The 24,888-nt window shown below is 45.0% G+C and overlaps 1 protein-coding gene across 7 annotated transcripts in view; it reads left to right on the top strand.

Moving 5' to 3' along the window:
• The window catches only part of GTF2IRD1 (GTF2I repeat domain containing 1), a 178,236-nt gene that overhangs the window by 136,545 nt on the left and 16,803 nt on the right, over positions 1-24,888 (top strand). For 3 of the 7 annotated variants that reach the window (XM_043499307.1, XM_043499306.1, XM_043499308.1), the window contains 7 exons: positions 1,491-1,549; positions 1,794-1,856; positions 4,077-4,160; positions 5,504-5,687; positions 7,385-7,413; positions 12,981-13,001; positions 23,365-23,412. In XM_043499307.1, the coding sequence (XP_043355242.1) occupies positions 1,491-1,549; positions 1,794-1,856; positions 4,077-4,160; positions 5,504-5,687; positions 7,385-7,413; positions 12,981-13,001; positions 23,365-23,412 (488 nt within the window). The remainder of the gene's footprint in view (positions 1-1,490; positions 1,550-1,793; positions 1,857-4,076; positions 4,161-5,503; positions 5,688-7,384; positions 7,414-12,980; positions 13,002-23,364; positions 23,413-24,888) is intronic. The other 4 variants (XM_038375622.2, XM_038375620.2, XM_038375625.2 and 1 more) reach the window with 2 other exon arrangements.

Genomic DNA, 24,888 nt, shown 5'->3' with positions numbered 1-24,888 from the left:
CAGTAGAAGTCAGTGCTTTTAGTGCTGAACATCCCAGGTTCCAGCTCCACTAGTAACAAGGATGTGTTTGAGCGTGGGGGGACTGTGACTTACACATGCATCGGTTTTTAGCCTCAAGTAAAATAGAGCAACTGTTAAAGCAGCCAACAGCAAGACGACACGAGCATAGGCCAGGAAGGAGAGAAGAATCCTGTATTCAGTAGAAACTGCAGTTATAATTTGTCCATAAGTGCTGAGGAAAGCACCACAGGATAGTCCATGACCACAAATGGGCAGAGGCTTGGTTTTACATCTCTCGTGACAGGCCACACCTCCAGCAATTGAATGGTCCATAACGCCATGCCAGGACGTTATAGCCATGTGGAATTAAATGGAGAAAATCATTTTACTGCATCAGCAGCAAAACTTCTTGCAGCACTGAGAGGAATTAGATTTTATAATCCCCTATTCATTTCAATGGCAGGCTGGCATCTAACTCCCGTAGGGGGAAGTCTCCCATCCAATTCCTTGGAGGTCTCCCATCGAAGTGCTAATCCAGCCTAGTTTTTCTTATTTTGGATGACCTGATTTAATCACGGCCATAGATGGCATAATTGCAGGCCTTTAGCTTTGTAGAAATCCAATTTGAGATTGTTTTATTTCCCCAACCAGATGAAATAAATTGATAAGACATCTAAGCTTGACTGGATGAGAGGGGGCATAGAGGAGATGTTGGAACACCTTCTCTGGTCTTGCCCAGTGACAGGCTTTTAGGGTCAGAGTTCAAGAGATGTCTGGTATTTATGCCTCAAACACCTTTTTCTGTCTCTTTCGGAATGATTCCAAACTCTGGATTGTCTGGCTTGCTAAGGAAGTGGTATTAGTGCTCATGTTCTGGCTGCTAGCAATGTGTTAATCTGCTCTTGGGCACAACCTCTCCTTCGCAGATGAGGGGAATAGTGGAGGCAAGCCCAATGACAGCTGACATGGAAAATAAAAGTTGGGCACAGAATCTGGTTGGCATCCAACCAGTACTTGATCTGCAAACTGACAGCAGGTTAGGGATTTGTGGTTTCTCTTCTTACCTGTCCCACTCCTTTAAATCTAGTTCTCTGTATTATAACTCTGAACACCTTTATGTGGGGTTTGTAACAGGTAGCAGTGTGCTATCCTGGTTCATTTTTACCATAAATAAAATTTTCTTCACTGCATGGTCTATGGAGGGGAACTGCATTGTTCTTGCATGCAATATAAGATGCTCAACAACTCTGAATTTAATCTTATCCCACAGGGTGTTACACTGGCTCTCTGAAGACTCTTCTGGCATGAAAATGATTTTTCAAGCTTACCCTATTGTACTGCAAGAGGTTTAAAATTGTATTAGCCAGATGTGTATGTTGGGTTTGTGGGTGCAGGAGTGTTCTTCTAAGTGACAGATTGTAGTAGTAGGAACTTGAAGGGTTACAGGAATGGATCCTCACTCACTCTTCTGATTTTTCAATGTTTTCCAGACCAGAGCTTCTTGCGGAGGGAGTGAAGGAGACTACCTCTGACAGCCCAGGAGCTATGGGTAGGATTCTGAAACTTACAGATAACCCTGGGCACCCATAATGAAGCATGAAAGGAATCAAAACCGTTTCCAGAGCACTGCATACCTTCTCCTTCCTCTGTAGTCTTTTAGGCCTGATTTCTCAGAGTGCTGTGAACACAGTCAGTGCACTGGGAGCTGCGGACGAAAATTAGGGCCTTGTTTGTTGTTGCTTCAGTTGCACAGGTGGCCCTAACGCTGCCTGCCGTGTCCCTTGTCTTTGCAGCCAGCGAGAGAGACTCCAGTGATTCCCTTGTCGATGAAGCTGTGAAGAGACAGGGTTTTCAAGGTAAGAGTGGGCAGCATCTGGCAAGATCTCCAGTGAGTCTGAAGTGCATTTAAGAAGAAGAGCTTTTCCATGCCAGTCTTCTATGAAACCACATGGGGGTTGGAATGTACTTGGCTGTGGTAAGAGAGGGCAGTATTTAACCTCTCATTCAGCTCTTGTTAATATATCTGTGTATGGTGGCATTTACAGCATGAAAGCCAACCCCTGTCTGTCTAGGTACTAGTATAGCCCCCATCAGCACAGTATTGGCGCATACCACAGTCACTAATGTGTATATATCTGCACAGCACTGCTTGGAGGGAGGGAAGTGTTATCTCCCCATTTCCCAGATGTGGAAAACGAGGCCCAGACATAACAATGACTTGTCAGACATGCAGTGGGGCAGAGAACTGAATCCCAGGGTGGTACCTTCACCACAAGAGCATTCTTCCTCCTGGCTGCCCTGGTGAACACTAGCGATCTGTCCCGCAGAAGACAACATGCGGTTCATGTGATGGCATGGAAATGTTGCTGTTGAGGAGATGAATGTAGCAAAAGCTCCAGGCAGCAGTGTGGTTTAAAGGCTTGGCAAGCAGGTGGAAGAAGGGTCCAAAGCTGATGCTAGAGGGAGAAGACGGAAGAAGCAGTATGGCGGCAGGACAGGAAGGATCAAAAGGAGGGACGAGGCAAAGTCTGGGCAAGCTCTGAACACAGAGGGTTTGAGAGGCATTCAGGAATACGTCATAATTGGACGACTTAATTATCTCTCAATCTGACCTTGCAAGGCACAAAATTAAATACTCTGAGCCCTGGGGTTTGCATTTTGGGGGCCTTTCAACCCTGCTGATGTTTACATACGTACCGTTCAGCTCTACAGTGCTCGCCAGAACAGCACTGCACTTGCTTCCCGGTCTCATGCACACAGGCCTTCTCACAGACTAGAGTTGGCTTTTTCTTCCCGGTATGTCCAGCCTCTGTTGTCACTGTCATGGCATCCCCACAACTATAAAGGAGAAACGGCTGTGCTTTTAAAACCATGCCGTATAGACAGAGCCTTGAGAAAGGCAAGCGTTGAGAGCTATTCAAGTGCCATGCTCTGTACTTTATTTCTCGGCAAAGCGCACGGACCTTCGCAGCTGAAGGGCCTGATCCGGGGCTTGTTGAAATCAGTGGAGAGACCCCCCCCATTGACTGTGGAGCGGACCTAGAATGAACAATTACTTGGAATTAGCTACACATGCAGCCAAATTTAAACCCAATGTAAGCAACCGGTGCGCCCATTTGCCTTTCCTAGACAAAGTGCCAAACATTCATGTCCCCTAACATGCCATCTGAATCTTTCGTGCCAATCTGAACTCAGACTTGGTATAAGTAGGTGCATGTATTAGTGGGGTAGTCTGAGTGTGGCCCTAGGACACCAAGATACTCATCTAGCCAGCATGAATATAAATAGCACTGCTGCTGCGGTAACCTGGGTAGTGGCAGTGAAGGTATTGCTTTAGCTGTGCCGAGTATGTACCTCAGCCGTGCCTCAGCAGTTGCTACCTGTGTTATTGCAACCACGTTGCTCTTTATAGTTGCATTCGCTTGATGAGACCCACCGTGAGTATATGTGTGCGTGACCAGGAGAATCACGCCCCTAGCTCACAGCAGAGACGCAGCCCAGGCAGCCCTTACAAAGGAACTGTTTTTGTGGTGGTGCTGGGACTGTCTGAGGGTTTTTTTTTTTTTTTTTGGTTTTTGTTTTTTTTTTGTTTTTTTTCCCTGTGGCTGACTTATCACTGCTCTGGTCTAAACAGAATCAACCCAGAGTCAGAGTTGTCCACAACATTCCTGCCTCCTTGGTTAGCTAACACCAGAGCCGACTGCAGTAACCAGGTCCCTGACTTCTTCGGGACCTCTTCTGCAGAACCATCCCTTAGAGCACCAGTTCAGAATGCTTCCTGCCTCTTGCAGAGCATGGCTTGAGGTTGGTTATTTTGTGTAATGTCAGTAATTACGATGATTGAATCCCAGATTTAGTGCAGTTCTTGCTCAGCGTTCTTCGAGACCAGGAGAAAAATATCAATTTCTCTTGAAACTATTTTTTGGTTTTTCAGGACTGTGAATGACCTACTCTAGGGACTGGTTAATTGCTAGATGAGGACTTTCCTATAATTAGAAAATTGTATTACTTAAAAGTCATATAGAGTGCCTTTTAATTGAACAGCCAAAGTCCATAATTGTTTCTTTACTTTACAGAAAATTATGACGCCAGGCTTTCAAGAATAGATATTGCTAACACTCTAAGGGAGCAAGTCCAAGATCTGTTCAATAAGAAATATGGTGAGAGATCAGGGTGATTTTCCTGCATCTTTACCTTCTCTGTGTCTTCTCCCTTTCCTATCTCTCTGTTCCTCTGAATTTCTGTTTTGATAACCTCTCTCTGGGTGGTTTCATCCGTCTTCCCCCTTTCCATTTAGAGCAGTTGTTCTGAGGGTCACATGTGGGACATGGCACTTGAGCATGGATTAAAACAGAACGGTGTTTCTGTTCTCTGAGGAGAGAAATAAGTGGCTTTTGTTGAAGGCTTTGGTAGTGTAGATGGCTCTTACTTAGCAGGAAAGATTCTTGTTATAGGGAGCATGCATCATTTATTAATGCTACTTGCAGTTCATAGACAGATTTCCCCCCCCTTCCCCCCCTTGAAGGATGAAGATGATAATTTCATTAGCAGAGCATTGTAGAGCCAGGAAAATGCGTCTGAACTCCTGGTGCTGGGGGGGGAGGGGAGGGGAGGACTGGAATGAGTATAAACAAAGAGTATCAGCCACTGAGTAGGGCATTTCGGAGGCAGGTCCTTTCTGTCTGCCTCTGTGTTTCCTTGGGGATGTGTCTGTGACACTTACTTCGCCCCCCATTACTAGACTATCTGAACACCGCCCCCGACACCTCTGTGCTATTCTCTATAGATTGGGAACTGAGACAGAGGAGTAAGTGATCCAAGCTCACACAGGAGGTCTCTGGTGGAGCAGAGACCTGAACGGAGGTCTCCCAAGTGGCAGGCCTAGTGCCCTAACCATTGGACCTTCCTCCCTCCCTTGGAGCATAGTCCAAGGAGCGTAGGGAGTCTACCCAATGTAGCTGCTCTCTGCCATCCAACATGTGATTGCATTTTCTCAAGTGGAAGCTGCTGGCCTTATTCCTGCGGATGGACATGGGGGAAGGAAAATGGAATGGAAATTGCCCCAAATAATGTCCCAAAGTGAACAGCATTTACCTTTCATCCTTCCTACTGTACTGTATGATCACCAACTTGGGATGCCCTTTATCTTTTTTTCCTTTCTTCCTTTTTTTTTTTAATGTAGCTTTAGCTCCCTAATTGTCTCTCCTTTGCTTCATCAGCTCTTCGCTGCGGCTCTGTGCATTCACTACTTGCCTCAGGACCATTCCATTCTGATCGTCCCCATGGTGATGGCCTGAAAATGCTGGTCCTTGATCTAAAGATTGACATGCTCCATTAAGCAGCTCACACATTTGGTTCTGTACTTGATCGTGCACTTTGGGTGGGGGGAGGTGGGGAGATTTTGCACATGTGTGGAATAACAGGAGTTGAGGCCGCACCTGATACCTGAAATCCTGCTTGAATCCTAAACATAAGATGTATGTATGGCTTGTTTTTCTTCCAGGCGAGGCCTTGGGAATCAAGTACCCAGTGCAAGTGCCGTACAAACGGATTAAAAGCAACCCAGGGTCTGTGATTATAGAGGGGCTCCCCCCTGGAATTCCATTCAGGAAACCATGCACTTTTGGATCTCAGAACCTGGAGAGAATATTAGCTGTGGCTGACAAAATCAAGTTCACAGTAACAAGGTGAGGACTGTTTGCCATGCAGCCTGGGGGCGGGGGCGGAGGGAAACCCACAACATGGTTCCAGTGCCAGTGACCCTGCAGGTGCCTGCACTTAAGTCTCTGAGGCTAAATCCATCACATGTGCTGCCAGTCCCCCTCAAGGGAAAGGCTATAAATAGACTCTGACACCGGCTTCCATCCTGCTGAGAGACAACAATTAAGCTGGCAGTTAACAATTTGACAGAAAGAAGTGAGCTATAAAATAGAGGTTTCCCCTCCCTTTCCTCTTCTTCCTTTTCATTCAGTTGTTGCCTGCCAGAGGGGGCCAGATCATATTAAAAATAAGTACCTGGGTAAACATCACAGGAATGAAAAATTTCAGAGTAGCAGCCGTGTTAGTCTGTATTCACAAAAAGAAAAGGAGTACTTGTGGCACCTTAGAGACTAACAAATTTATTTGAGCATAAGCTTTCGTGAGCTACAGCTCACTTCATCGGATGACAATGCATATGCTCAAATAAATTTGTTAGTCCCTAAGGTGCCACAAGTACCCCTTTTCTTTTTAGGAATGAAAAAGTCACCCTTTGTCTCCCATCACCGCAGGGTGCCAAGACTCTAATGAGAGAGCACTGAGGAGTGCTCCCTCTTAAATGTTTGTGTGCATGTGACGGGGGTGGGGGAGGATTACAACAAGCTATGCTGGGTCAGTTGGGTTGTGTGTCACTCCAGCTGTGTGGCTTCAAGGAAATCATGCAATCAGCAATGGCTGGAGTTAGTGGTAGCTTCGGGAAGGGTATAACGTGTGTGTGTGTGTGTGTGTGTGTGTGTGTGTGTGTGTGTGTGTGTGTGTGTGCGCGCACGCGCGCGCGCCTTTTTTTTAAAAAAACCAAAAACCTCTCAGATGAGTTGGAACAGTCAGACGCTGTGCTACAAGGGCCTGATCCAAAGCCTGCAGAAAACAATGGAAAGATTAACATTGACTTCAGTGGGCTGTGGCTCAGAACCCTGTTAACTCCCAGAGTGCAGGCAGGGTGGCTTAATGACTAGAGCATTGGACTGGGTCTTGGGAGACCCTGGGTTCTTTTCCCCGTTCTGACACTAGGTGACCTTGCATAAGTTGTTTCATCTCCCTTGGTCTCCATTTCCCCATCTGCAAAGTGGAGATAATGATGCTGACCTCCCTTGTGAAGCTCTTCGAGATCTATGGATGAAAAACGCTACACAGGAGAGTAGTGCCCAGAAGCCCAACTGAGATACCAGGGTCCCATTGTGCTGGGTCCTGCACATACACATCGTGAGAGACGGTCCTGGCCCTGATGAGTTCAGTGTCTAAAAAGACAAGACAGACAAAGGGAGGGAGCGGAAAGAGAGCCAGGAAGCAGCTTGTCCAGTGTCCCACAGTACATCAGTAACAGAGCTGGGAAGAGCACCCAACCTCCTGAATCCCAGCCCAGTGATTTCTTTTCCCCATTGGACCAGCTGCCTCTCTTGCCTTGTGTTTCAGATTAAGTATAAGCTCATCAGAGCAGGGACCATGTCTTCATACGTATGAACAGCATCCATCGCAATGGGCCCTGATCATGATTGGGGCCTCGTCACTAACTATCAAATAATGACTAACAAGTATCACTGCTGTTCACAACAATCGCCAGTCGTAGGCGTGCCTGCTTTCTCCCTTGGCTTCATTCTAAGTATTCTTTTCTCCTTGTATTTTCCAGGCCTTTTCAAGGACTCATCCCCAAACCTGGTAAGAGGAGATGCCTATTTACCTAAGCAAAGCAATGACTAAGTATGTATTGTCAGTCAGGAAGTTACATACCTTTAATGATGCACTCACTTCACCAGTGTGGGGAAAGTTGCTGTTGCCCTAATTTCTCATTTAATGTGGTCCAAGCCTTGCTTGTTTGGTGAATCGGGTGGAGTTCCATGGCACCCGGATGAGGACAGCTGGCTCCTAATTCACACATTTATGCTGGCGGTATTTCCTTGAAACTTCCCGCCTTTTTAAAATGCTGATCTAGGACCCTCTTAAATATCCGTTACTATTAGCTCGCAGATGCAGTAGGGAAGAAAGTTTATTGGATGGGAGTGAATGATCAATGTAATAAAAACAAGAGAGTGTCATAGATTCCTCTGTGGGTTGCTTGTATGTTCTGAAGGACTGTTATCTACTTGCAGCAAAAAGGAAATGGAGCATCCCCTGTTCATGGACACATACATGGAGTAACTGTGTGACTGGTGGAGAAAACCACAAATGACTGGAACTTAATATAATGAGTATTGCCCAGAGTTCCAGTTTCTCCCGCTCTAATCACTGCAAGTAAATACCTGCGGCTGACCCATGCCAGCTGACTCGGGCTTGCAGAGCTTGGGCTAAGGGACTGAGCCTGAACATCTGCACCGCAATTAAACTGCCCCTTAGCCCAAGCTCTGCACGCCCGAGTTAGCTGGCACTCCCATCTAAGAAACTTTCTTCTCTGTCTCAACTGGGCTTTGTCACAGCTGGGGGCTAGGCAAGTGCCACCCTTGAGAGAAAAACACCCAGTTGTTCCAAGAGAACAACTGAAAAGAAACAGAGGGGCCATCTTGAAGGTGGATCTTGTACTTTTTAAATGCTATTTAAAAAAAAAAAGAGAAAGTACACAGACCTATTGAGGAGTCAGGTGATAAGAGTGAAATACCCCCGCTGCACTCATTCAGATTTACAGCTGGAACAAGGAGCAGATCTGCCATAGAACCTGCTCCATTCGTGACAGATGGTCCCTGGTTTTGAGGTTCAAAGCCCCTTGAATGCTTTTCCATCCTGGGTGCCTAGGGATTTTTATAACATGCGCACAGAAAGAGACGAATAAGCTTGGATTCCAAGTTTAATGATCCCTTTATATGGGATTTCCTGTGGCCTGTTTGTTTCTTCCTTTCAAGTTTCATGCCAAATAAAAGCAAAAACTGACAAAAAGTGGTGGGTGAGAAGTAAGTTCTTTCTGGTGCTACGACATCATCTCTAGACTTGTTAAACCAGCTACTATTTTATCTAACTAGAAGAGTTACACTTTGTATTCAGCCAGAACAGCACCGCCTAGGGTATGTCTATACTGCAATTAGACACCCGTGGCTGACCTGTGCTGGACATGGTTCAGACTCATGGGGCTATGGGGCTGTTTAATTGCAAGGTAGCCATTTGGGCTCTGGGATCCTCCCATCTTTCAGGGATAATCTGTACTGGTGAAAAACCCCCAAGTGTATAGAAGGAAAGCTGCAGTTTGTACTGGTTGAGTTTACACTGGCTTCAAGCAGCAGTGAGTCCAGTTGGTGCAAAATAGGACTTTCCAAGCCTGCATTTGCAGATTGGTTGGCTGCATTGCCTCAATTGCAGGCCATCACTTGCTAAATCATAAACAAGACCTCGCCTAAAGAGTGATCAGCCCATTACCTCTCCTAAAAGAGTAACATTTGGGGATTCTTGGTTCCAAACTTCTGTCCTTACTGAAGTGAAGCGTTTTACTCTGCCCAAAGACCTGGCTGAACTTGGGAACAAACATTCAGCATTCACTGCAGATCTCTTTAATTTCTGGCTACCAACCTACTCCTTTCTCTGCAGTACATAGTCCCAACTCTTCTTTACAGTGGTGTGGGAAATGGATGAATGCAAAGCAATGGGTGGGTAGTTCAAACATCTTGGAGTCTGTGTTCCAATTAGAATGACATCCAGCTAGGGGAATTATATACTGAAGAATGTGTTGGTGTTTTTTTTCCTCCATGAAGCTGTTTTGTAAGTAGCTAGAATGTGTCAAAGGGAAGTATGGACAGACATCAGACTATATATTTGAAGGAGAATAAAAAGAGGTGAGATTTGTTTTGCTGTATGTGCAATTAAAGATCCTCTGGAGCTTTATCTGGGAATCCTCTCAGTTGCTTCCTGTAACACAGAGATTACACTATATTGATTTTAAGTCATCAGCTGTATTCGGTCTTTCAGAATTTAATCCACCGTCCCAAACAAAGTTCGTTGCTTTTCTCTATTTGAACCTGTAATGAATTAATACCCACATGGGCTCGCCTGTGAAGTTCCCATCTCAGCTTTGCTCCCATCTTGATTTAGAACAAGTTGATTTCCCATCCTCTTGTCTTTTCAAGGTCAGTCCTGGACTTCTCCTCAGCCCCTCATCTCTGGTGTTAACACTTGATAGCGGTGATGAAGGAAATATGATAGCCTCTTGGCCATAGGTGGGCCTGTTGGAGACCAGCTTTGTTTTAGTTGTGAAAACTTTCAGAAGTCAAAAGCACATGTAAAAGCACTTGGGAGGTGGTATCACAGGAAATATCTTGCAGGGATTTCTCCCAATCCTTTCCAGTTCACTATTAGAATAGTTCAGTCTCCTGCCCAGTTTTTAAACTACCAACAGTTCGGAGAAGTAGGAGAAAGACATAGTTTGCAGTTAAACACACAGCTAATTTATTTTTAAAACAGTATTTACAACTGGTGATCGGCCACGCATGGAAATAACCAAATGCTACCTCCTTTGTTGACTGCTTTCTGTCTTCTTGGCCAGCATTGCTTGTGGATGGCATGCTTTAGGGATGGCAAATGCAATAGATAGGAAGACATTTAGGGACCCTTGATGGGAGTTGCCAGGAGGTGAGAGATTGAATATGAGTTTAACGACTGATGTAGCTGGGTGAAATACACCCTTGTACAGAGGTCAAGCACAAGCTTGTGCAATACTGAAAACCCTCTTAATCCTATGGAGCCAAAGCTATGGCCCATTTAAGTCAATGGAAAGGCTACAGTTGACTTCCATAGCCTTTCCATCAGGCCTTAGATTAACTGAAAAGTGTGTCACTTATAAAGCACTCTCTCCACCAGAGTAACAGATACTGAGTTCATAGACCGGTCACGTCGCTGGATTTGGTGAAACCGGCCTTCATTTCAATGAAGTTGCATGGACATAAAATTGGAGTGACGCTGGGGTGGGGGGGTGAATCCTGGCCCAATATTCCTTTACACTGTAAATTAATGGAAAATCTATATATTTACAGTTAGGTGAACAGCTCTGACTCAGATCAGACCATTAGTGGGGAGCAGATCAGAGATCAAGTATTAACAGTTCAACTTGCCGGCCACATTGGAAATGCTATGTAATCTGTAAAGCTTGGGGTGAGGGGGGGAAGAAAGTGTTAGTTTCCTTGAAAAACAATTTAAGTTTTTGTCTGATTTTGTAGTAGAATATTTTGTGTTTTTTGTCAAAAACACAGGGGTGAGGGGAAACCTGATCATTTCAACAACCTGAAAATTTTTGACAAAAATGCAAGTTTTCTCACTAAAATATCTTCAATCAAAAAGAGCATTTTTTATAAAGAAAAATGTATTTTCACACAAGCTGTAATAATCTTTATTTGGTTATCCCTTTTATTACACATACACATTTGCATGTCATTGCTTTTGCTTTAATCATCTTTCATCTGTCAAATAAAATTGGAAACTTTTTTTAAAAAAGAGATGAAAAAATTAAAATTCAAGGGATGCTTTCATGTTCATTTAACCTCAACTTCTTATACAAAAAAACAGGTTTTATTAAAAGCTAAGAACAACAGAATGGTTCCTTGACATCTAAAAAAAAAAATCAAAATCGGTTTTTCTTTTGCTTTTAGTTAAACGTTCTTTTTCAGTGTTTGTTCCCCAAACACAACAGCATTGGGGAAGTGCCTGAGAGCTGGGAAGTCCAGTGAAACTGTCTCTAAACAGAAGTGAAACTGAGAGCTTGTCTTCACTACCGGAGGATCAACACATAGTCGATTGAACAGGTGTTGATTTTAGCAGGTCTAGTGAAGACCCGGTAAATCGACAGCCGAGCACTCTCCAGTTGAGTCGCTTTGCCTCAGTTCCCCATCTATACAATGGGGATACTAGCACTGTCCTGCCTACAGGGGTGTGTAAAAATAAATACATTAAAGATTTGGGGGTGCTCAGCTACTCTGGTAATGGGGTAAAATAAGTACCGTAGCTAGACTGACCTAACTCTGCTCCCCTTGAGGTAACTGAGAGTTTGACAACGAACTTCTGTGGGAGCAAAGTCAGGCCAGCACTTTTGAAAATCTCACCTCAAACAGGGTGAAATCTTCTACAGCCACTGAGGTAGAGAGACACCAGATGAATCTCTGTGTCCTCACTTTTAACTGTCTGCACAAATCTTTTATACACTACTTAACTCTCAAGTAAGCCATCAAAATAAGGCTTCAGTATCAGCACTAGGCTGTGGTACCGCAATAGCTATTCTGGAAAGGAATCCCATTTAGCTGGATATAGCCCTATGGGCAGCACCTCAAAATAAGTATTTAATAACAAACTTTACTTTCAGGTTTTTTAATTTTCTGATTGTTTTTCAATCCGCCGATGTTGTTTGTTCAGAGAAAAGTCCTTTGGAATCTTTTTTAGACTGGAATGATCTTTCAGTATTAAAATAAAAGGAGATGGAAGAGGTGGGGGTTGAAATTCCAGTGCTATAAACACTATAAATTCTTTCTTTTCTTCTTTCCGAGGCATAGAGATACAAAACGGACTTAATTTGAGCCTTTGAAAAAAAATATCAAGCATAAGTAATCTAGCAAAAAAAAAAAAAACAAACAAAAAACCCAAACCAAAAACCCCATCTTTCTGTATGTTAATTTTTGTGTGCTTTGATTGAAAATGCACACCAGCCCCATCTGTCCTATTCCCCAGACTCCCCACCACATGGACAGATTATTTCCCATATTCCAATTAATAAAGTAGGGCAGGCGGTGTTCTTTAATTAAAAAAACCACACATTCAGACATCCTTCTTTTTTTTTTTTTTTTTTTTTTTTTTTTTTAAATCACAAGAACACAGTCCTCCACCAGACTTTGACGTAGCACATCTCCCATTTGAAACTCCTCATAAACGGGGAAAAGCACTTGATCTCACGTTGACCCAACCATAACATATTTCAGGGACATTCATTTCTATTTCTCCCTTTGCCTTCTGAAGTTCAGACCCAAGTGCTCTATCTTACCCTCCCAGTCCTGGGACCGAATGGGAAAAGTAGCAGGAGGATGATTATTCTTTCTTAACTTCCCCCCACCCCAAGATGAATATGAAAATATATATATATATATATATAATTTTTTTTAATGTTAAAGCTATTACTGTTATAATCTGAAAGTGGAAAATCAAACAGATAATGTAAATTTGTTATGCAACTTGAAAGCCTTTTTTAAACATCGAGTCTTCATCCCAACCAGTTGAACTTGTCTTCTCTTTTGCCTTTGCTTTTCCTTTTCTTTCACTTGCATGTGCAGTGGCCTCACAAGTATCAGAAGGTAATAATGTGATTACCAGCTAACTTCCTCTGTTAATTTTTTTCTTGTTTCAATGATCACCTTCCCTCTTCTGTGCCAGAATCTCATATTCTGCCATGTTCTTCAGAGAACACAAATCCTCCAATAATTTCCAGAGTGACAGCATTATCACTGGTCACCCTGCAGCAAATATTCTTTTGCCTAGGTCCCAGTCCTGCAAGCATTTACCCTTCAAATAATCAAGGGAGTAAACTGTGCAAAGGGAGAAGAGCTTGCTAAAGAACAATGTTGGCACAAGAATAAATGGGTATGAACTGGTCATGAATGAATTCAGGCTGGAAATTAGAAGAAGGTTTCTAACCATCAGAGGAGTGAGGTTCTGCAACAGCCTGCCATTAGAAGTAGTGGGGCCATACAACCTAACTAGTTTTAAGAAGGAGTTTGATAAATTTATGGATCAGATTGTATAATGGGATTGCCTGCAACAACAGCAGGCTGGATTTGATGAGCCAGGAGATCCCTTTGGGTTGTATGTTCATATGTTTTAAGAGCAGTTGCATTGACTTCAGTGAGATGACTCAAACGCTTGACGTTCAGCATATGTGTTTGTAGGACCGGGACCTTAATTATCTTTTATTCAAACTTTCAGATCCAACAAACAAAAAATAAGTGTTTATCTGAAATGTTGGAAGTGTCTTTGGCTGGTTTCCTTTCCACCAAACATATACTTCCTCCTCTTTTTATGTTTTTCTTTGAAATCAGTACTCCTAAAAAGCTGGATACTTGCAGAGTCCATGCTACATTCTCTGAATAACATGCTTTAAATGTTTCCCCTAAATGTAACTTGCCAGTTTGCATTGCTATAACATTTAACTTTGGAATATTATGTCCGTCTGCTCATTCAGTGCCTTCCAGCTTATTCTGCTGTACGTTGTAGAACACATGTTCTTCCCTTCCTCAAATGGATGTTGCTACCTAATCAGCAGGGGTTAGAATGCCTCAATGATGCATTCCACCATGGTAAGATTATTGATAATATTGGTTAAGTACTCATGGTGTCTCTGATGCTATGCAAGATAGAGATGAAATCACGATCTTAAAGGAACTTAGTCTGTGCAGATGTACAATGCAGAAAAAGGATTTACTGTCGAGCTTTAAGACCTGGTCTTGAAGGGGTTTTCCTTTTTGTGCCTGCGAATAACTGTGAGCACAGAGGAGGGTATGTAGACATTCAGCTACCTGTCTTGTGGGCATAGTCAAGCAGCTGGACAGCTGCATACCTCAGTGCAGAGTCGAAATTCACTGCCTTCCTGGAGTTTTGATTTGTTAATGAAAGAGTTCAGCAATAAACAAAGTTTAGCTCAAGGCTTCTCACCAGGGTTGGCTGCTCTTACAGGCTCCTCCCTCAGAAGTGTTCAGTCCATACCCTAGATCCTCTCTCCCTCCAAAAGTCACTCCCAGCTACCTTATATGCAGGTGGACCAGTGAGTCGTCTGCCTTGTTCAGTCAGCAGAACCCACAGAACACTTTTGTCAGCTGGCTGAAGATCCACTAACAGGTTGGGGTGTTCGAGGCAAACGCTTCTAGCCTGTTTTAGGCCCTCACTTGTGCCGTAAATTCGCACCAGAGGGCAAAACTGTGAGGCTGGCATTTAGATTATGATGGGTGACTATTGTAGGACCTGGTACGTGAGGATCTTCCTTGAGTTAGTGCAGTGAGGAAAGCTCAATAGGCAGAAAATCACAACTGAGGGGCAAATCAAATTTGTAACTGTTCAGAAACCAAGGGTTGGTGGGCAAGGAATAATTAACATTCTGCACTCGCCTGTCAAACGGATGGGGAGTATTAGCCAGGGAACCATTGCTTAGTTTCCAAGGCTGAACATCAGCTGCTCATGATTAAGTGTCTCAGTCATAACTTTCATGCTTTAATGGTTTACATGAATTGTTGAATTGAGATTCAGTGCTCAGAATAGCTAAACCCATTTCCACTAGCATCTATATTGCACTTGCCTAGTTTATTGAAAGTGGAGATGCGCTGCTCCCCTGATGAGGGGCCTCTGTGAGGTAAGGTATCCATTCACGTCCAAGGTGGGAAAACACTGTTGTATATTTCTCCATGTTAGTTCCTATCTAAACCATCTGTGATCCAAATGACTGGTAACCTCCATAGTTGAAGGTAAAGCCTGGTCCATTGGCCAATTACCTTGACTGATTGGCAGTTGCACAAGTAACTTGGCCTGTACCATGTTCTTTCCTCTCTTTTATGTTTGCTTTCTTGGTAGAATTTGAAAGCTATGTCCCCTCTTTTTCTCATTGCTCTGCTTATTTGCACTGTAATTCTTGCAAAGTTTTCTCAAGGTCACCACTCTACGCGTACTGGGCCAAAGTGCAGCCCTAGTGTAAGCAGATCTAACTCCCATGGAAACCTCTGGGCCAGACTCGGTGAAGTTAGGTAGTGGGATGAGCTGCTCTGAAAGCCATGTAAATTGGGTGTTCAAACCAAGTGTGATTATTATGCTGAGCAGGGGGAGAGGAGGTGCAGCAGGAATAGCAAGACGGTTCAAGATAAAGATGTATAGGAGAGAGACTACTTAATCTTCCACCTTTTGTTGATCTCCTTGTGTCTCAGTTCCCATCTGTAAAAAGGGGGTGCAGATCCTCCCTTCCACCCATACTTTGTCTTGTCTCGTTATATGGTACAATCTTCGGAGCAGGAACTTACTTGTCTCTTATTTTCTGCATGCACAGCACCTGGCACCATAAACAGAGTGGTGCACTGATCTCATCTGGGGCTTCAAAGTGTGGTTGTGATGCCATTAATAAACAATGACCATTAGTAACACTGAGAAGGCTCGAGGAGGGAGTGATCAGTAGCAAATTATATTGGAGGAATATAGGAATCTCATAGGTAAGAACAGGGAGTTAATAATTCCTCTTGATATGACCCCAGGTAAGCCACACTTTGAGCTGTGTCAATTGAGGGCTTGTCATTATTAGAAAAGAGAGAGTCCAAATAAGATAATCAGTGATTAGAGAGTATAATTCGTGAAAAGAGATTATGTATTGCAAACCTTGTACAGCCTAGAGAAAATATGTAAACAGGAAGTATAGAGTCAGTGACCTGAATTCTGTTCTGTTACACCAATGAAAATGTGGGGTAACTCAGTACAGTTTCACTTCAGATTTACACTGGGGTCACTGAGATCAGAATCTGGCCTTGCCCATACAAATGCAATGAGCCATGTAGGACACAGAAAGCATCGCTCGTAGGGGAGAAGTGAAAAGGGAACTTGCTGGATGGAACCCCATTTAGTTCAACTTAGTTTTTCTGCTGAGCAACAAAAATGAGTAAATGTCTCGAAAACATGACCTATGAGGGAAGACTGAAAAAACTGGGTTTATTTAATCTGGAAAAGAGGGGACAGAACAATTTTCAAGTACATAAAAGGTTGTTACAAAGAGGAGGGGAGAAAAAATGTTCTCAAACTCTGAGAATAGGACAAGAAGCAATGGGCTTAAATTGCAGCAAGGGCGGGTTAAGTTTGACATTAGGAAAAACTTCCTACCTGTCCGGGTGGTTAAGCACTGGAATAAATTGCCTATGGAATCTCTGCCATTGGAGATTTTTTTTAAGAGCAGGTTGGACAAACACCTGTCAGGGAGGGTCTAGATAATACTTAGTCCTGCCATGAGTGCTGGGGACTGGACTAGATGACCTCTCAAGGTGACTTCCAGCCCTATGATTCTATGATGTAATAGCACTCTACACATTCATGATAGGGGCAGCAACACAGAGTTACTTAAACTAGTTAATGGAGCAAAACACTAAGCAGTGGTTTGGAATTAAAATGGGGGACAAAATGAAGGGCCAGAGTGTGAACCCATTATTTACACTGAGGAGTAGCACCTTGCTCCTCAGTGTATAGCACCAGGCAACATAAATACAGATATTCCTAGGGGATAACTGATCTTGGGCCCCAGCTATGCCACCCTTACTATACTGACTACTACACACACAGTAAGGGTTGCACAATTTGGGAGCGTAATAGTTTGCCAAGGGAGGAGATGGGTGAGGAGGCAACACAAGAGGTGCTGAAGAGCAGACTAGGTTAAACTTTTAGGAGGTTGGTGTGTAGAAGCCAGATCCTCAGTTGGTGTAAATCGTCACAGCTCCATGGAGTTTAGCTAAGCAATGAAAATTTACACAATGTGAGGGTTTTACCCTCAGAGAGTATGGTTACCGGTTGCATGGTCATGGATGACAGGACCCTAGAGAGCCTTTCCAGCCACCTCAAAAATTGGGGATTGGTCCTGCTTTGAGCAGGGGGTTGGACTAGATGATCTCCTGAGGTCCCTTCCAACCCTGATATTCTATGATTCTATGATTCTCTGTAATTCTAGGGTGGTGGAGTTTGCTTTTCAGCTCCCTCCCTGTCAGCAGGAAGCTTTTACTGTTGCCTCAGGCATCTTTGGCAGAAACTCTGTCTGGTTCTAGGATGGCAAACAGCAGCACCATAGTAACAGATGCAAATCCCAATACCATAACTTCTGCACGCTTACAGACAAAAGCATCTGATTTCCCCATAATCGGCAAAAGTGAACATGGAGTCCACTGCTTCTCGTCCAACTGAGACATTCTGCACAGAAATGTTGTGATTTTCATTGGCTGGTTACAAAGCCCAAGCTGCTTCTTCAAGTGATTGCTCATATCCATTCTAATTAGGTGTGCGTACGCCGTGTGCACAGTCGTTGGAAAGTTTTTTCTCCTAGCAGCACCCGTCGGACCGACTGTGGAGCCCCCTGGAGTGGTGTCTCCATAGTGCTCTGTATATGACCCTGCCAACCTGGCACCACCTCAGACCCTTCTTACTGCCAGTGACAGTCCTTGGAACCGTGGCGTCTTGCTCACAAGCTCTCCACGTTCCCCTGGCTCTATTTACTTAATATTTGTTCTCCTTAGATAGTTTAGTTCATTATAGTTAGTGTAGTGTTAATAGTTTGCTGTCAGGCGTGGGGGTTCACCTTCAACCTGGGGACTCAGGGCATGCCCTAAGTCCCATGGGGTTCAAACCCTCCAAGTCCTGTAACAAGCCTATGCCAATAGACAACTCCCACGATGCTTGCTTAAAGTGTCCGGGGGAAACTCATCAGGTGGATAAGTGCAGGATTCACAAAGGGTTTTGCCCAAGAATGAAGAAGGAGCAGGATTTTAGATTGAAGCAGCTCCTCATGGAGGTGGCACTTAGACCGCAACCAGCATTGGCGTGGCAGGACCCAGCACCAAGTGCAGTGTCCCGGCAGTGGCGGAGATGGCGCTGCGGAAGGACTCTGGAAGAGACCCGCAGCACCGCCGCTTTCCGGTGCAGAAACAGTCGGAGACAACTCAGCACAGGTCCCTAGTCCCAGATAACATCGGACCGCTGGGTCCTTCGCACAGGAGAAGTGGGATATTCTCTCCAATTCTGCTCCTCCCTTCCCACTCACCCCGCTTCCCTGTCCCTCTTCAGGGGTCCTGCTCATGAGTAACTCCTTACCCAGGAAGTGCAGTCACTTCTCGGCATAGGGGCGGTGGAGGAGGTTCCATAGGAGCTCAGGGGCAAGGGATTCTATTCCTGATATTTCCTAATCCCCAAGGCGAAGTGGGGGTCTCCGACCCATTCTAGAGCTGTGAGCGCTCAACAAATTCATGGTGAAGTTGAAGTTCTGTATGGTCTCCCTGAGCACGATTATCCCTTCCCTGGATCCAGGAGACTGGTACGCCACTCTCGACATGAAAGACACGTACTTTCACATAGCCATTTGCCCCACGCACAGGCGATTTCTAAGGTTTGAGGTCAACCACAAACACTATCAGTTCTTGGTCCTCCCATTCGGTCTGTTGACAGCCCCCCGAGTTTTCACCAAGTGCATGTCAGTTGTAGCAGCCTTCCTTCGCAAGAGACAGGTTCAGGTATACTGCTGCTTCGACGACTGGCCGCTCAGGGGATGCACCAGGGAGCAGGTGGAATCTCGGGTCCAGTTCGTCAGATCCCCTTTCGAGAGACTGGGCCGCCTCCTCAAAGTGAACAAGTCAACAGTGTCTCCGACCCAGAGAATAGAGTTCATCGGGGCAGTGGTGGACTTGGTGCAGGCAAGAGCTTTTCTTCCAGAGATGCGATTCCAAGCCACATCAGACATCATTCAGGGCCTCAGGCGATTCCCGGCCACTACTGCAAGGGGTTGCCCGCATCTCCTCCACCACATGGCAGCCTGGATTTATGTGGTCCGGCGTGCCAGGCTGAGGCTCAGACGCCCGGGACCTGACAACCAGGACTTTGTAGTGACGGTACCAGAACACATACTCGAGTCCCTCCAATGTTGGCTCGACCCTCGGACAGTGTGCGAAGGAGTCCCATTCCACAGCCCTCCTTGTCCCTGGTAACAGACATGATGGCTCTGCATTGGGGTGCGCATTTGGGCGATCTGCAAACACAGGGCCTATGATCTCAGGACAAGCTCTCCCGTCATATCAACATCAAAGGGCAGTACAGTTAGCATGCCAAACTTTTTGGGTCCGGCTGCAAGGCCAGTGCATGGCAGTGAGGAGGACAACACCACTGCCATGTTTTACATCAACAAGCAGGGTGGAGCCCAGTCCTCCCCGTTGTGTTGAGAAGCCCGCCAGCTGTGGGAGTTCTGCATAGAACGCTTCCAGGTGAATGGAGGGGGCTACCTACCAGGGGCTCAGAACGATCTGGCAGACCACTCAGCAGGTCCTTCCACACGCATGAGTGGTCCATCCGGCCGGATGTCGTGCACCTCATTTTCCAAAGATGGGGGTTTCCTCAGGTTGACCTATTTGCCACCCACAGCAACAGGAAGTGCCTGATGCTCTGCTCCTTCCAGAATCACAGCCCGGGCTTGGTCATGGACATGTTTCTGCTACCCTGGGGAGATGGCCTGTTGTACGCCTTTCCCCCATTCCCTCTGGTACACAAGGTTCTTCTCAAGGTCTGCAGGGACAGAGCAGAGGTAATTCTCGTGGCCCCGTCATGACCTTGACAACACTGGTATGCCATGCTCTTGGAACTGTCAGTGGACGCCCCGATTGCATTGCCACTCCACCCCAACCTGATCACTCAGAACCACTGTTGCCTGCTTCACCCAGACTTCAAGTCCCTCCATCTCACGGCTTGGAAGCTTCATGGTTAAACCCCATGGAACTTCTGTGCTCGGAACCTGTACGGGAGGTCCTACTTGGCAGCAGGAAACCATCCTCCAGTGCCACTTACCTAGGTAAGTGGAAAACATTCACCTGCTGGTGTGCCCAACATCACACACCTCCGATTCAGGTGCCTATAACGCTCATCCTAGAGTACCTCCTGCACCTACATTGTCCATCAAGGTACACCTCACTGCTATTTCAGCCTTCCACCTGGGAGCGTCCGGATGCTCTGTATTTGCCAACCCCATGGTGGGATGTTTTCTCAAGGGCCTGGAACGCCTCCATCCCCAGATTAGACAGCCAGTTCCTGCGTGGGACTTGAACTTGGTCCTCTCTAAACTAATGGGGCTCCCGTTTGAACCGCTAGCGACTTGCTCCCTCCTCTATATATTGTACAAGGTAGCTTTCCTGGTCGCCATTACCTCAGCATGCAGGATGTCTGAGTTGAAGGCCCTCACCTCTGACCCACCTTACACAGTCTTCCACAAGGATAAGGTGCAACTTAGGCCTCACCTGGCCTTTCTTCCTAAGGTCGTATCACGTTTTCACACGAGTCAAGACATACACCTGCCTGTTTTTCTTTCCTAAGCCTCGTGCCAGTAGCCAGGAGCAGAGGTTGCACTCTCTGGATGTTTGGCGGGTGCTAGCCTTCTACATCGAGCACAAAAAGTCATTCAGAAAGTTGAACCAGCTATTCATAGTGGTGGCTGACTGGATGAAAGACCTCCCGGTCTCATTGCAAGGAATATCTTCCTGGATCACGTCCTGCATCCACATGTGCTACGAGCTGGCCAAAATCCCAGCTCCGGCTCTTACGGCACACTCCACAAGGGCTCAGGCCTTATCGGTGGCATTCCTGGCCCAGGTCCCGACTCATGAAATCTGCAGGGCAGTGACTTGGTCTTCGGTGCACACGTTCACCCCTCATTACACTGTCATCTGGCATACCAGAGGTGATGCAGCTTTCGGCAGTGCGGCGCTCCAATCAGTGATTCCATAACTCCGACCCCACCGCCTAGGTAAGCCTTGGGAGTCACGTAATTGGAATTTAATATGAGCAATCACTCGAAGAAGAAGGAACAGTTACTCACCTTCTTGTAACTGTTGTGCTTTGAGATATGTTGCTCATATCGATTCCAAACCCGCCCCCGTTCCCCTTTGTCGGAGTAGCCGGCAAGAAGGAAATGAGGAGGTGCTGGGTCGGCAGGGTTATATATAGAACGCCATGACAGCGCCACTCCAGGGGGCTCCACAGCCGACTTGATGAGTGCTGCTAGAAGGAAAATTTTCTGACGACTCTGCAAGCGGCGCGCACACTCCTAATTGGAATGGACATGAGCAACACATCTCGAAGAACAACAGTTACTAGAAGGTGAGTCACTGTTCTTTTTCTGTTTGATTTGACTCCACTGAGCTAAATAAGAGTCTCTACTGCAGATGCCTGGGCACGCGATTATAGACTTATGTATTCAGTATAAGGAACATAAAAATATTTTTGTTCTGTTTTATCTCATTTATTTCAGTGCACGTTCTCTTAAGCTTTAGTTTGAAATGTTTGCTTTTATGTATAACCTAACAGACTCTTTGTATCTCCATTTTAGTGAGTTCTCTCTCTGTGCGTGTCTCCTCCCGCCCCCCACAATTCTTCAGTGCCCAGAATGCTGCTCTTTCTCTGTAACCGTATTCACGCTGGATACTTTTCTATCACCTCCAGCCTCTATCGTTACCATAGCTTGCTCATGAGCTTTCTCCTCATTAGCTTGCTTGCCTCACATTCCTCTCCCCTTGAAACTGTCAGCTTTATCGGTATGATCCTTTTCATTTTTCTTTGGCCCGTAATGCAAATTCTGGTCCTAGCTCTGTTGCTGTTGGTTTTCCCCAGGAAATTCATTCCTTTTTGATATCACTTGTCATTTCATAGATGGTGACTAGAGCCAGCATCTCCTTAGGGGTCCCTTTTTCACTGTGTTCCTTCCCATTGCTACAGAACTAACACAATTATCCTGTTTACTTTTCATCTGCTTTAGCCTTAGAATTTTCCTTGCTGCAATCTCCACTGCTATTTCAGTAGTCAGCTTCAGTTCTCGCTCTCACCCTGCCACCTAATAAATGCACTGCAGAGTCCCTTTTCTCTCCGCTTTATCCTGCTCTTTTCTCCCTGCTACATCCTGGAAGCTGAGTCCAGCAAGAAATCAAAGCTCATGTAGGACTGTAATCTCTATTATATTCTTCACAGCACTGGCTAAGAAAGGCAGTTCTCAGAATCTTCCTTTCACCCTTATCCTTTACCTATATAATTTCCCCTTATGACATTTATTCTCCTTTTTCAGCCATATTTACATGTAAGGACTTGGGACATTCTGCTCCCCATATGGGGAGATTTCTGTTTCCTCTGTGTATGTGTTTCACATGATGTCACATATACTTCAGAGAGGATTATGTGGCATGTTTGCAGGTGATTGAGTGGTTTGCAATATCTCCCCTGAATGCCTGTGGCAGGCTTCCCTGGAATTTAAATGAGTCCTTCTATCTGGCTAAGCTTGGAAAGAGATCGAGCAAATAAGGGTGCTGTGCACCCAGTGTGTAATTCAGCCCTGTGCAGTTCTCGGCAACATTTCTCACCCAAGACCACAAGCTAAGGTTGAGGAGTATAGCCCTTGGGGTGGCCCTCCGCACAGGAGTGAATTTCACTCCATGCGTATTCAGCCTAATGAAATAACTTTAACATTAAACATATAATTGCATCCTGGGTTAGAGGGCTTCTTCCTTCAGCACGATCAGCAGTGTATCAAAACAACTGAAGCATGTTGAGAAAAGGGTCCTGTAATCAACACAGCGCAAATTCCAACAATGCCTTTAAGGATGTGCTTCGCTTCATGCAGTTGAGTAGTTCTGTTGAAGGCAATGGGACTATTCACATGCTTAAATACTGTGCTGAACTGGGGCCTGTTTTATGCCCCCTGATCATGTTTATGAAGCTCTTATAGCAATATTTAACTGCTGATGAGATCTTTCCACCAATGAGATTAGAGACCAGAGGAGGTTCATATTGTCATTTACAATGCTGTACTGGGATTTGTGCTGGTTTTGAATATTGTGCAACGGAACTAATGAGAAACAGCACTCATTGCGCTCTCTCTCTCTCTCTCTCTCTCTCTCGTTTTAAATTGTGCTGTAGCCCCTAGACGGATAACATCACTGGAAAAAGCTTACGCGGCTTTGAATGGTACGTAGCTCAGTTGATGCATTGTAGATGGTAGCAGACAAGAAATGTATTTGTGTTTTTAGTAAGGAATCGAAGCTGTCAAAACACCACAAAGTTGCAGGCGTTTTTTCCTTCCCTTTCACTCTGTTTCCCCCATGTCATCAAGAGCTGAATGAATTTAAGATGCATTTAACAATATTTTGTAATTGTGATATGTATTTCTAAACACCAGTTACTGTAGTTTCTAGGTATCAGTGCCAGTTCTGCTCTAGGCAAACTGACCTGGCTTATCTATGCTTAGCTCATTGCTGCCATCCAACTGATTAATTATTGAGAAGTCTTATTGTGCAGTTCACACAAATTATGCTAGTTCTTATTTACTTAAATAAATCATTGTATATGCTGGGCCGTATCCTCAGCTGGTATAAATCTGCATAGCTCCATTGACTTAATGTATGTGATAATTTACTAACATAAACAAGGGCTTGCATCATTTTTGTATATGATACAGTAAGGCACTTCTCAATGGGCATCATTGGAGCTCCATTTCTTTCCCGAGTGGGAATCTGGCCCCACGTATCTACATGTTAATTACATGCTCCTACATATTTATAATTGCACTCAGGAAACATACGTAGAGCCTTTTAAGTACGATTGGTTTGTTAATTTGGGCCTAATGAAGCTTGTCAGCAGATTCCACTTATCCTGGTGGTATTGTGTTGATAATTGACTCAGTTCACATATTTCAGAGTAGCAGCCGTGTTAGTCTGTATTCGCAAAAAGAAAAGGAGTACTTGTGGCACCTTAGAGATTAACAAATTTATTAGAGCATAAGCTTTCGTGAGCTACAGCTCACTTCATCGGGTGCATTTCAGTTCATATCAGTTCACATAGGTATTCTTTGTGTTCTCGACTTTTTTCCCTTCCTTTTTTGGGTGCATTTAGGGCAGGTATAAGGTGCTAGATTAACACCACTTCATGGAAAGACTTGTTTTTCCACAGACAGATTAAAAAGCAGCAGGACAAGCTTCTCCCTCCGTCCCGATCAGAAGAGACCACCCGTAGGCGTGTGAGAGGAAGTTCATTCTCCCTCCCCAGTTCAGTCCTCTGTTGTGCCTACCAAGCAGGATACTCGCTGCGGAGGTTTCATTTGTAAATAACGTAGACATTGGCACACCAGGAACTGGACCAGAACTGATCAACTCACTTTATGTAGGGCACCAAACAACCATTCGGCGGTACTTACTGCTGACCTGGGTTGAATTCAAGTCAATTGGAGGTGAAAGGCTCCCTCACAGATTACATTACCCTCCCCTGAGCTACTCTATCCAGTCGGCTAAACTAAAACTCTCCCCTGGGGAATTAGACTCTCTGTGTCTGCATATGGGCCAAATCAACAAAGCATCATGAAGCTGGATAACTCTTTATTTCAGTGCCTGCCTGCAGATTTGGAATCCTAACCTTAGGCACCAACTCGAGGAATGAAATATTTTGCCC

The sequence above is a fragment of the Dermochelys coriacea genome, chromosome 17 (genome assembly GCF_009764565.3).
Source record: "Dermochelys coriacea isolate rDerCor1 chromosome 17, rDerCor1.pri.v4, whole genome shotgun sequence".
Lineage (NCBI taxonomy): Eukaryota > Metazoa > Chordata > Testudines > Dermochelyidae > Dermochelys > Dermochelys coriacea.
The sequence above is the reverse complement of the archived record's forward strand: the minus strand, read 5'-3'. Positions and strand labels throughout refer to the sequence as shown.